The 13,876-nt window shown below is 38.8% G+C and overlaps 2 protein-coding genes across 4 annotated transcripts in view; one reads left to right on the top strand and one right to left on the bottom strand.

Annotated features, from left to right (window-relative positions):
• The first annotated feature begins 42 nt into the window (after positions 1-42).
• Positions 43-8,181, top strand: LOC119722954 (kinetochore protein mis18-like). 2 transcript variants are annotated; one of them, XM_038193373.1, is made up of 5 exons: positions 43-282; positions 3,172-3,241; positions 3,927-4,049; positions 4,477-4,573; positions 7,362-8,181. In XM_038193373.1, the coding sequence occupies exons 1-5, from the start codon at positions 81-83 to the stop codon at positions 7,689-7,691; spliced, it is 822 nt and encodes a 273-aa protein (XP_038049301.1). In that variant the 5' UTR covers positions 43-80; the 3' UTR covers positions 7,692-8,181. The 2 variants fall into 2 exon arrangements, with proteins under 2 accessions (XP_038049301.1, XP_038049302.1); XM_038193374.1 differs by having other exon boundaries at positions 43-201.
• A 5,367-nt stretch (positions 8,182-13,548) lies between these two features.
• The window catches only part of LOC119722955 (5'-nucleotidase domain-containing protein 1-like), a 42,236-nt gene continuing 41,908 nt past the window's right edge, over positions 13,549-13,876 (bottom strand). For both annotated transcript variants that reach the window (XM_038193376.1, XM_038193375.1), the window contains one exon: positions 13,549-13,853. In XM_038193376.1, coding sequence (XP_038049304.1) covers positions 13,762-13,853 — 92 coding nt within the window. In that variant the 3' untranslated portion in view covers positions 13,549-13,761. The remainder of the gene's footprint in view (positions 13,854-13,876) is intronic.

Here is a 13,876-nt window from a genome sequence, read left to right on the forward strand (position 1 = left end):
ATTTCAGTCATGGATCAAATGCACTGGAATACGATTGGGCGCCATACGCAAGCCGTAGAAAATTTCCCGGGAGTTTAAAAATGGCGGCCCGCAATCGAGATTGTGGTGTGTCAATGCACAAGGAAAAAACTGATGATTACGAGGAGACAGAGGATGATGAAACAGCAGAGGACAACAGCGACGTACCAGTGGTCCTTCAGTGTAAGAACTGTAATAGCATAGTCGGAGATTCTATGGCCTGGGTTTGCGCAAATGATGATTTGAAGACCGTCACTTTGCACAGTGAGTTGGAAAGTGTAGGCCTATATGCGTAGGCCTATACTTTCATGATTTAGGACTAGCTTGAGTCACGCCACTCCAGCCTAAATGCGCCTATCAATTGTTTCCCCCACCTTTCCCCTCCCGGGCTGCCCCACCCAAGATGTGGGGATTGTCACTTTTGAAGTGACAAAATCCCCACCCCTCTGGCAAAGTGACAATCCCCGACCATGCCCCGACTTGCATACGTCATGTACGTGGGGCGCACTAGTGATTGCCTTTCCATTAGTACGCCAACGTAACAAGGTAATTTGAGTGACCAAAATCCCCACCCTGGGGCACGAAAAACGTGACCAAATCCTGACATCGGACCCGGGGTAGCGCGGGGGGGAAACATTTGATAGGCGCATAATCAATGCTTATCGCATTAGAGCTGGAGGCACAACTCTGTATCAAAAGAACTAGATCGTAACAGTCCTGAAATCCGGGACCGTATCCCCAGTGCATTACAAAAACGGTCCATTTTCCGGTAATCCTTTTTTTTAGGACACCTCTATTTTTACAAGTTCTGTTCAAAACTGACTTTCGCAGATGACTGTCCAGTACCAAAGTGACCATGGTGACTTTTGCAGGCTAAAGCAGTCAATTTTTTTCAGATAAACTCATGTTAGTTGTAATTTTGAAAGCACTTTCAAAGAAAATGTGACTTTCCTACCTTTTTTTGCAGTTCCCCATCTTCAATCCTGGCCAAAATGGTTGGGACACTTGGAAATAACCTTAGCCTCCAACAGTCACCAACTCCCCCGCTCCCCTGGTCAATGTTGTTCTCTTCAGCGGATGGAGCACACACCGCGCAATGAGAGACAACATTGACCGGGGGCTAGGCCGGGGGTTGGGGGCCCAGCGAGATTTGGCCAGGATTGTCTGAATTTTTTTCATTTTTCAAAATATGCATGACATGCCGTTTTGGGAGCTGTTTTCTTGAGTTTTGTTTCCAAAATATGAAATGGCGGCCGAAGGTTGAATGAAAGAACACATAGGCCTATTTAGGCCAGATAATAAAGATTGATAGTAATACAAAAATGGAAATGAAAAATACAAATGTTCCAATTCTTTAAAATCACAACTTTATTGTTGCGTGCATCGTAACGGTTCGCCATGACGGTTCACCATGCCATTTTGGCCAACAACTGTACAAAATACAGTTTGTGTTTAACTTGAAAGGCTCATTATATGATACACAAACAATATATAATCCTTGTCAATTTGTTTGTATTCACTCATTCCGTTAATTTGCCGAAAATCCATCGGTGATCCATCCAAACCAAAATATAAAGGAATTGAGTGACTCTGCTTCTTATATAATTTACAGCGGTGAACCATGGTTACACTATGGTTTGGATGGATTTTTCGTCTAAATGAGGGATTAAAAACAAATTGAAGAAGATGATACGTTGTTTGTGTATCCTAATACAGCTTTCACGTCAAACACAATCTGTATTTTGTAAAAATATCGGCCAAAATGACATGGTGCACCGTCATGGTGAATCGTGTGCATTGACCATGTTACCAGCGCGTGCGTGTCTGTATTATTATTTGAGCGCGTACTACGCGCAATATCCAAATCCAATATCAAGGCTATTGTACATTCAGACAATCCCGGCCAAAATGGTTGGGACACTTGGAAATAACCTTAGCCTCCTACGGTCACCAACTCCCCCGCTCCCCCGGTCAATGTTGTTCTCTCCAGCGGATGGAGCACACACCACGCAGTGAGAGACAGGGGTTGGGGGCCTAGCGAGATTTGGCCAGGATTGTTGCTTTTTTAATATATTTTCTGTTTGTGATCTTTAACCCCTTTCTACAAAATTAAACCTGCTGATATTCAAAAAGGTGTTGTTGTGCGCTTTCTTATGATTTGCGCAATCATAAGAATGCGCATGCACATTCTTATGATTGCGCAACCGGATCCTTGCGCAATCTTCGCAAAAAAAAAATGTTCCAGATTGGGCGCACATTCTTAAGAATGCGGAACAAGATAACATTCTTGTCGCTGCCGAGCACCGGCTGCGCTTGGCAAGTCTAACTGCATCCTCGTTCACTGATTCTTAACAATTACACTGTTGCAACGCAAGGTCACTTACCTAGGAAAAGATTTAACGGATATTTTTAAAGGATATGAAAGTATACACGTATTCGGGGGAATGGGGAAAAATAGACATATCACATATTAAATAATAGTGTAGTGGAAAAAATTCTGATTTGGGGGAATACAAGGAGGGGACGTAAGATTAAGAATGAAGAATGTGAAGAATGAGAATGAATATACTGTGACATCCCATATAGCGCTAGTGCTATTTATTTGCCACTTAAATTGCTATTGTTCACACCGTACCCCCACCATACATTACGCCACAGAGCTGGATTGTATCTAGCCAAAAGAACAATTTTGGCAGCTTCTGGACATCGTTTTTTTCGTGACATGCATATGTTCCCAGACTAATTCCCAGTCCTCCGTTATTACAAAACTTAATAGTGTACGTATCATGAATGAAGCATGTCACGCAATCACAATAGATTTTCGAAATCACTCCACGCACTGGTTGTCAGCATGTACCGTACCTTCATGCAGTGTGCGCGATATATGTGGGTACCGTACCGCTTTCAGGTGTGTTTCAATTTTTCTCGTCTGGTGCGATGTCGTGGAAAGTATGACATCAGAGTGTCTTGCATCTTTTCTTATTTGCCTTCCCATTCCAACCATAAAATGTAGTTTTGATATCCTTCTTTTATAGAGGAAATTCTTATAAATGCTGTATTAGTTTTCCCTGTGCGCCAGACATACAGGGAAATAAAAATCCACATAATAACATAAATGAGATAAATAATTTCCATATCGTTTTGATTATGTAGGTATAACCAGCGCAGTAACACCAGGGAAAAAGCTGATGACATCAACATCAGAAGGAATTGACCTGGGAAGGTACATAAGATTCTCTTAACCCATCACCTTACCTAATACAGTAGAATTCACTGTGTCTCCAGTTACGATGGCTTGTTTCATGTGCTCATTGATACACATTGTAGTGTACGATACCTGCCTTTACAGTCTCACTGAGAAATTTGGTGCCTAATTTGTTGTGCCCAAAGACACAACAGTGCACTAGACAGTTCAGGCACTCACTGTGAATTTCCAAATTAACAACAGTTAAAACCTCACCAAAGATGATTTTCTAGAATCACAAAACCAGGCTTTGCTCATTACAAACAAGAAACCCCACACAAAACCCATGAAAAAAGGTGGTGTACAAAAGTTCAGAACATGCAGATTTGAGATTTTCAAGTACAACAAGTCACATGGTGTAGCTTGAGGATCTGGTATTTGAGTGGAGTCATGTGTTATCCAGGGCAAGCACCAGAGTCAAGTCAGACACTTGTCAAGTTGATCCAAACACGTACATTGAATGGTTGATTGAGTAGGGTTACTGGCATCATTTGAGTCATACATTTGTATCAACTTTTAAACTTGGCTATTCATCCATATGTTGGCATTTCCCAATTAGTTAACATCAGTATTCTTACATGTACCTCAATGGCTTCATTTATGTGATCTTGGTAATGCCTTCTGATATATTCTCATTTTATTTGTATTGATCTTATTTATTTAGCACATACATTCATCTGCTGTGTAAACAATGCAATGAGGTAGTTGGGAAGATCTATAAGACAACATCCAGACAACTAGACAGTCTGCGTGATCTCTATACATTGTCCATTCATCACATTACCAGGTAAGGAACTGCCCAATAAGTACTTCCATAAGCATTCAAATGGTTCATTAAACTTGATAATATTAAGCAGTGGTGGGTTGGGGAGTTTTACTGGGAGTGACTTAGTTGTTTAAGTCGAAAAAGGGGCTGCCTTTAGTCAACACACAGACACTGAATGCCACAAGCAATAAACCAAGATAAGGGATATTGTATGGCATCAGTTTAGGACAAGATTTTGTTTTAATATGTGAACAATTAACATGTTTAGAAGGAAGGGTAAGAAGTAGACAGCCACCCTAAACCCCACCCCCTTCTCTTTATAATCTGCTCTTGTTTGAAGTGTAAAGTGTTTGTTGCAAAATGTCACTTTCAATATCATGCAACTGTTAGTGCTGAGCAAATGTGTTCTATTCAGATTGTTAGCGAGTTGGGATGTTTTTATCTGTAGTTACCAGGTTGGTTCCAGAGGGCAGAGAGCTGATGTTGGGCTGCAAGAAACTCTTGATCTGCCAACAGCAAAATCACTGAAAGATTCCATTTTAAAAGTAAGAGTTTTGTAAGTTTGTCATGTTAGCATTGAATCTAGATTGAATCTGCAGAGGATGCTCCCCCCCCCCCAATATTCCATTTGGTTTTCCTTTCTCATTGAGGGGTCATTCAATGTCAAATCACTCAAAATATTGAAAGTTTAAAGCAGGTGTATTTTTTTTGTCCCTGAAGGTATTTTTGTCCCTGCAGAGTACCAGTGGATTTAAAGCAGGGATTGTTGTGGCCCAGAAATGTGCATGTATGTGTGGTCATTCCACCGGGTTGGGGAACAATGTGTGGCCTATGACCATATTTAGAAAAGCATGAATGCCTTGCTAGCAGTTGCTAGCAAGGCATATTTGTTGTTGGGTGTTTCACTACTGCAGAAAGGTTTAAATCATTTCAATGTATTTTGCCAAAAATATGAGCAAAAATGTCATTTCAGATGTAACATTTGTATTTTTTTACCCCTCAGCCGAGAGGCTCGAGGGGTATTGTCATCGCCTACAGCGTCCGTCCGTATGTCCGTAAGTCCTTATGTCTGTCCGGGCGGGTAGCTTAGTTTCCGGATGATAACTTGAGTTAGAAATGTTCTTTGGGATTGTAACTTCGGTAGGGGGTTGCCCTTAGGAGTAGGCAAATTAGGATTGGTTTTGAGGTCAAAAGGTCAAAGGTCAAGGTCACCGTGGTGAGATAAAGATTAATGGTTTCCGGATGATAACTTGACTGTGGCTTAGGGGTTTCAACAGCAATGCTGTTATTTTTTAAATTTCTGTGAAACATCACCCAAATTCACTTTACGTACTTCTTACTATGAATGCAACACAATAAGAAAAGCTTTTTTATGGTAGTCAGGTATCAAATGGAGCAGAAATGATAGCTTGGTTGTGGATGTAACATGGACACGGTGTAAAACCCAGATGTCACACTATCATTGAGTGATTTTGACACCGTTACATCAACATTAAGGTATTGTTTCTGCTATATTTGAACCCTGACTATACCAAAACAAAAGCTTTTCTTGGTGCATTAGGCGTCCAGTTACAGTGTCAATGTAACGTCCGAATTAATACATTTTTGCTCATATTTTTGTCAAAGTACATTCAAATATTTCAAACTTTCTCAAGTATTGAAACACCCTATGACAAATATTATGTTGAGCAATTGTTTAGAATGCATTGAAAATTTCAATAATATTATACAAATAATGAATGTTTGTGAGTGCAGTGGTAAAAATAATTTCATGAGGTGACGGATGAATATGTAAGGAAATATTTTTTCCATTGCACAAACGGAAAACATTCATTATTTGTTTTATATAACGCCTGAAGAAATCCTTGTCATCTGATTGGTTGACTTTTAATAGCCAATTTATTCAGTTTAAAAACTGTTGAAAAAGTTTGACAAGTTCATCATATTTAATGTTAAACAGGCAAGTTGAGAACCATCATATTCATTTTATCTCGATTTAAAACAGCGCCACCACCGGCAGCAGCGACACTGTGCAATGGAAGTTCTATTCACCGTGCAATAGAATTTCCATTACACTGTGCGCTGCGCCGAATAATTCAATGACATGTGATCAACGATCCACCAATCAGATGATGGGGATTTATTCAGGTGTTGTATAAAACCAAATATTTGGATGTAACATGCAGTTTCCCAACCCGGTGGAATGACCCATATAGGGATGTCACATTTTGCAACACATATGCCAACTTTGACATGAGCTAGAAACCAAACAAAAAATATACCCCCGATGTTTGAATATTTTGTAGAAAACGTGTTGGTATACTTTTCATCAAAGTTCGTTTCATCAAAGTTTGTTTAACCCATTGGGTGATTTGATGCGGATTGACCCTGAGGCCCCATGGAAATAATAGAAACTGATGGCACTACCCTGGTAAAATATTATGAAATAAGGAAATAAATGGAGGAACAATTCAACCCCAAACTCTAATTTTACATGCCATGTGAAAGTGAAGCATCAACAATATAGTTTCATTGTGGCATTCATCCCTGTTTCCCTTTAGAATTGAAAAAAATTGCTGATTTGTCAAGAGTAAACTGGCCTTTACCATACCAGATTCTTCAAAACCCACCCGAATTTGGAAATTTTAAAGGATTAGGGAGGTAGAGACCAAAAAACACATCGAGTCAAAAAGTGCAAAATAAAAGTGTGCGATTAGGTTTCCGCACTGTGGAGGATGTTTGAGGGTTTACTCCGGAATGTTCATGTTTGTTTGTGGTGCGATTTGAGGCAATTTGTGGCCTCTTTATCATCATTTAAACAATGTTTAGAGTCATTGAGTCAGCTACTCTGAGCTATAAAATGAAATATAGGCTACACTTTTTATTCAATTTTATTTTAAATATTTATTTTAAAAATTTTAAAAACTTTGTATTCCCTTCCCCCTTCCCCACTTTAAAATGGGTGGGGACATGTCTCCCCCCCCCTCCCTCCCCCGTCACCCACCCCCAGTCACCCACCCCCATATATGCAACTCATTATGTTAATTTGGTATGCACCCAATGGAATGATTTTTTCTGCCAGTGTTCTCATGTGCAACATGTACATGTAGCTGTTGCAAATGTAATCCTTTCATTTTTAGCTTTTTTGGGGTAAATGGAAAAAACCACCTTGGTTATAATGCTAAATATGAGCATGTGCCTTAACTCAACAAATGGCTACATGCACAAAACGCACCATGATATTTATGCACACTCACCTTCAGTTTCGTGCATGGTTGGGAGGTTAAGAACAAGATCAATAGTAATGTGTGACATTTGTTTATTTGTTATCAGATTCAAGTGATGATCTGTGCATTGAATAATCGCATCTTGAACATTGAGAATGCTTTGGAACTCAAGGAGGATGCTGATGATCAGGCTGACAACACAGCCCCAGAAGGATTCTACAACACCACAGATGCTGTGAATGATCACACTAAAACTAAGAACCTATTAGCCAGCCAACAAGATAAGACTGCTACTGGACACAGTGAAAGCAGCATGCCAGATAGAGACATCTCAGGGATGACACAGTCAGGCAGGCAATACACTGCTGGCAAACGCTCTAAGGAAACTACTTCACACACAGGCTCTCAGGGAAATAAACGATCTCGATTCAAGTGATACACAAGAGTTTGAGATATTGATATACTGTCAAACTTCATCTTTATGTTTACAAGTCTAAATCAATGCCTAATAAGCCTCTGTACTGATGATGTCACTTTTTGTTTACATGTGCGCTTCTCTATGGGGCTACAAAACCATTGTCCCCACCCACAGAAAAGCACATGTGTAAACAATGTGCGACATCATCAGTACAGATGCTTATTGATTGAAATATTCTGGACTTATGGGCTAAGTGTGGGTCCTGGTTTAGAAAATCATTGGTTCGTGGCCCCTGTTATCTCAGGCCGAAAGTTGGAATTGTAGTCCGGTCAATTTAAGTTAAGACCTAGAACAAATTGCAATAGAAACCATTCAAGCGTCAAACGACTTTAAAGGTATAGTCCATCATTTGTATTTTGTTTGTTTGAGGCAACAAAAGAAGGGTGCTGAACAACTAACCCTTAGAAGTTTCAGCTCAGCTTCAGCTGTATATTTTGAGATAAACAGCATTCTAGGATCTCGATTTCAAATCAAAAGTTGCTGAATCATGTTTTGAATTGGGCCTGAATTCAGCGTCCGAGACACGTTCTCACTGAGCCGTTTGCAGCTACGCGATGTCGCGCAGCGATCCGACGAATTATAGCAGCCGCGTGTGCGTCGTGCGAATGCTTCGCCGAATTAAAAAACGAACTACTAACAAAAATTTTCAACGGTGCATCTTAAGACGCACCGTTGGAAAGGCCTTCTTTCGTTGATTTCTTCAAAATGACAGCTTGCCAGAGAGAATAATTTCACAGGGAGTTTAGTCCCCTTACTCTCTTTCAACCAAGTATGTTTGTCAACAATAATTACGTCAGTTACTTTTTGGATAGTTGCAAATGATGGACTATAGCTTTAAATAAATACACAAACAACATGTGAAAAATCTAATTGTTTCTATGAAGTGGAAGGGTGTTTTTTTTCAAGCATTTCTTTAGATTAAAATTTGGGACATTTTGTCCTCAAACAATTCGTCTGGTGACTTGCTGCGATTTACATGTCTATATAAGCTAATAGTTAGGATTCATGACCACATCCATGCGAGTGCAGCAGACGACTGCTTTAAATCATAATTTTTTACAGGGCACTATACATAAAGAAATAAAGATCATAAAGAAATAAATGTTTATGGGCGAGGTTAATGAGAAACAGATGTGCATTGTGTAGTTCTGTACATGAGCTTTCCATGCACCTCACACATTTTTCATAACTTTAAACAGCTAAATTGAGAAGATACTGATCGAGGTATAATCATTGATTGAGACATCTGCTTGTACAGTCAAGAGTGAAATGAACTACTCCAGAAAAGCATATTTGAGTCCCGACAAAATGATTCTTTGGATGGAACAGACCTCGCGTTGTAATTACTTTTAAAAAAAAATTATCTCATTGGCACGCCCCCCCCCCCCCCTGAAATTTACATTCAAATGGATCTCTTTGTAATATCATTTCCCGCCCTTTTATTCAAGTAGACCTGTTTTATGCAAAGATTTTCCATGAAACAAATGGTTTATTGGGCAAAAGTTGATTTGTTTTAACCCATAAATATTTCGGGCAGCAAAAACATCTCAAACTTCTTGATTTTTTTTCAAGAAAATATCCTATAGTATTGTGCGGCAGTGTATGGCCAAAAAAAAGAGTCTACAGTTTCTGGTATGCGCGTGCGTCGCCGTAGCCATGCGCGTCGGCAAAATGAAAAAGTTTTTTTTCAACGAAAGATGATGTCTCAAACCGCCAAACTCACTGGTTTGACTGGAATCCTGCAGCTGCACTATTTTAACATTTTTAGATGGGGCAACGATCGAGAATGAGCTTTATTTGGCCTCTCTGGACTCCCATAAATTTGCACTAAGTTTAGTCGGGCACCATTTGCAGTCATCAGCCGACATTTGTAGGAAAAAAACGGGAAAAAAAACAAACAAACCCGTGTCGCCGCACCACTTTTTGGGCAAGCTCCATACCAGAAATCAGAGACTTTTTTTGGCATATTACCATACATTTCTGCTGTGATCAGTCATGTCTCGCGAAGTCTCATACGTGATGTGAACGGATTTTCTGACGAATAATGGACGCAAAAGAAAACATGACACTCGCCAAGGCTGTTTACCGATGATGAAAAATTAGTATCGAAAAAGTGAATAAAAACGCTTTTCCACTCCTTTGATGAAATTAGATTTTTAGTATGTTAAATAGTGATATTATCTTAGCGTGATAGCATTAGAATAAATTCTATTGCAATTTGTTCTAGGTCAGGCTCAGTTTTGTTCTAAATTGACCGGACTATTGGTCTGTGCTTTGAGCTTTGCACGTTGACTGATAATATTTATTAACACACCTGGTAACATGCAAAAGGAAACTTCGTACTGATGACGTCATGGGTATACTATAAAGAAGAAGGGGTGTATACATGCCTTTGTTTATGGTGTAAATCGAGGACACACACGTGCAACATTATCGATGAATTGAGGACAGGAACCAAATGGAGGACGACCTCGATTAGAAAACGTGTGCAAAACCAATGAGAGCTGTTGCAAAAAAGTTAGAGTATAAACAAAGGAAAAGGGAAGAGGAACAATAGAAAATCCTTGATTTACACCATAAACAAACGTGTATGTGTGTGTCTGTGCTCAGGAGTTGTTCACAAGTTGCTTGACAGCAATGCGGGCGACAGGCAGCAAAGCCCCCTCCCCTGCATAGCAGGTGAAGCAAAGCCTCATCACCTATAATGAAAGTTGACACAGTACTTGCTCATGATGCTGATCTTTACATTGCTGGAACAATCTTTTTAGTTTTGTTTTAGTTTCGCTTAAATGTGTTTAAATCATTTCCACTCATTCCCCAATTTTACCTTGTTTTCACTTTTTTTTTTAAATAGTTTTTTGTCAAAAATCACGGAGAATTGGCGTAATGTATTTAACATGCGCAATGTTTGAAAACATTACAGCAACAGCCAAAAATACTTCCACTTATTCATCTGGATAATGTTCCAATGACCATTTGGAAAATTATCTAGAATGATCCCAAACTAACCCCCCCCCCCCCAAAAAAAATTGAATAAGTTTGCATTTGCATGAACAATTCTTGAAATAATTCCTTTCTCCCCTCACATTATTCATGTCTTTAAAATAAAATTAAAAAACACAAACAAGAAATTTGATATTTTCTGAAATTGTTTCTTTCATCAGAAAGGGATGAAAAATTGTATGCTGTATTCATGGGAAATTGTGTTTTAAGATTACAGAAATATGTAAATTGGGAATGATTTAAACTTAGTTAAAAGATTGCCAGCTTTATTCAGGTGTTAATGCAAAGCTTGTTGATTTGACTAAACATTCTGCTGAAATTATTGTCCCTTGTTTATATCGGACTTTAAGATTAGGCACAAGAACTATTAAGCCACACCCAATGGTGTCTTGACCAATCACAGCCATGGTTAATGTCGGACATGCATGCAATTCCAACATGCAAGCATGTTCTAGGCTTGCAGCTGGAACATGCTAAGTGGCATATGAGAGGGGCACTACCGGTAGTTGCCTATTTGCACAGTGCTTAATAATGGATTGGTCTATGCATGTACAGTCAAGCCATGATGAAATTGATTTGGTCCTCCTGAATGACTTCATTGATGTCTTATTAGAATACAATAAGATGAATGATGACTCGTAGAATCTGGTGTTAATTATTGCTTCCATTATATTTGCACAGCTGCTCAAAACCAATCTTGATGGCATCTGGTTATACTTTAGTACATTTACACATTCAAATCCGCTTGTTTAATCTGTAAGAAAATAAATGCATATCTTTGTTATACATTCAAACATTTCAACTTTTAGTTCCACACAACAGTTTGGCACGGCATATTCAAATACATTTAAAAAAACTTTTACAGTAGGTGCATTTTAAAATAATTCCAAGATAAATCTGCCAGGACTCATTCCAAGAATAGAAACCATTACTTCTGATTATTGAAGTTAGGATCTTGAAAACTTGAAATAAAGATTTAGATCTGTTTTTCCAGTCCGTTTCCCAGTGCACACGATAAAATCTATACGTGCACATCCATGATTACATGTTTACATTTTGATTACTGAATTCTTAGAAATGTTCCTTTGTAGTTTATTTAATTAAAAACAATTTGTGTACATGTATATGAGTGTTTCCATGCTGTTTGGGAAAAAATGGTAACATTTGTAAATAAAGTATAAGGGGTTCACAACATCAGGAGAAAAAGTGATTCTTCAATGCCATTAAAGAAACTAGAAGTGTTGTAAAAGAAACTCACGGTTGTGATGTATTAAAATCAGAGCCTGCATCCGATTTATCTAGCTGACATGTATTTAATCATATATGATGAACAATTAAACTGACATAAAAATCTATCATCAAATGCCTGTGGACAGCTGCTATTGTTTTTTAATCTTAAAATGCATAACATAAGCACCTTAATATATTTGTAATTTAGGTCACATAAAAACATTTAATATATAAACCATCTATCAACATATAAATTCTGTGCCATCAACAGATCTTTATATTGAACATTTGTTGACTCACTGTGATGTGAAACATGGCATTTTTGTACCGGAGGGTCACATGGTACATGAGGCAAAGCCAACAGTGTCATGTCTCCTTGAAGGTATCGCAGGCTCACAGCAATAAGCAGCTGTTTTGTTATATCTTTCCAAAAATCCAACAAGATAAATGGATGTGATGCGACTTATTCTGCAAGAATGACATCAATACAAAAGTCTCTACTAACTCTCGTTGGACCGGGTCTGCCCAACACATCTGACATGCTGCGCAATGTCAAGCTCTGTTGTGATATATATCAATGCTCTTGATGATATCTGAGTAACTGAAAGTTGCATCCCTATGCGCATCAACAAAGGCAATTAACTGTGCCCCACACATCAACTCAAAATGCATGTTTGACTTTGTCAACATGCCACTAGAGGGCGCGCTAACATTTTATGACATCACCCTAGTACAGCCTAGGCAAAGACTCACATCGGTGAAAGCATGTTCACATCTTTTGCCAATTTCAAATTATAAGGCACTTCCGGCGTAGACCGGAAGGAAGGGTCATGTGATTTTGTACTTAATACCAAAAATGAAGACCCTGCAATATTGTATCGATTGCCATAAAAAACAAAAACAGATGTGTAAAAGTTGATTTTATATTGACTTTCAAAGAGTAAATCTAGAAAAATTTGGATTCTTGTCATACGATACTTGATGACGTCATTACCAGAAAGTAAAATCATACAATAACAATAGGTGTTGGGCTGATAACAGGTTCTTATATAGCGCTTTTATCTAAGATCAAAGCGCTGTCCATTATTACTACCCCTGATCATTGGGCCAATGAAACATTCCAAATACAATCTCAGCTCCATAGGGAGTATACGGCTCGATGCTGCCATTTCGGCGCAAGGCAGCTATCAATCACAATAACCATCTCTGCCCTCACAGGTACCCATTTACTCCTGGGTGGGGAGAAGCAATGAGTGACAAAGAACCTTGCCCAAGGACACATGCACCATAGCCCCAGGCTGGACTCGAACCCACAACCTGCAGAATTACCCGCAGACCACTAGTTCAGCGTCCCAGGCCACGAGGCCACAGCACTCCACTTACATGTACCACTCTTACACTCAACCACTGAGCTCAGCTTGCTGGCCGGTTCATTTCTGATATAGCAGTGGGTACCAATATCAATATCATGAGCTAGGCATATTTCTATGATTCTACAAGATATGCATTCAACAGTATTGCAACTCTAAATTCTTAAAAATAACTAAATATAAAATCAAAACTGTTCAATTTTTTTAAGGTCTTCTTTTTAATATCATCTCTGACAAAAAGTTATGGCGAAGAGCTTTTTAAGTATTCAATAAGAAAATACATTTAAGCTGACAGGAAATAGTGCAAATAAATGTAAAAGCAAAAAAGGAATGAACATACTCAAAGTACTGTAAGACTAATACATATATGAACCCAAAACCAAGTTATAAAGCTGCTGTGCTGTTTGAAGTCTATCAATTGCACCTTAACATGTGACATTCTTGGGCATTCCGGGGTGGAAACCTTTCCTCCAGTCACTGCTTGCAAATGTTTCAAACTTGAAGTATGTGGGGAAATCTGGAAGTACAGAAAAAAAAAGG

The sequence above is a fragment of the Patiria miniata genome, unplaced genomic scaffold, assembly GCF_015706575.1.
Source record: "Patiria miniata isolate m_02_andy unplaced genomic scaffold, ASM1570657v1 HiC_scaffold_16, whole genome shotgun sequence".
NCBI lineage: Eukaryota > Metazoa > Echinodermata > Asteroidea > Valvatida > Asterinidae > Patiria > Patiria miniata.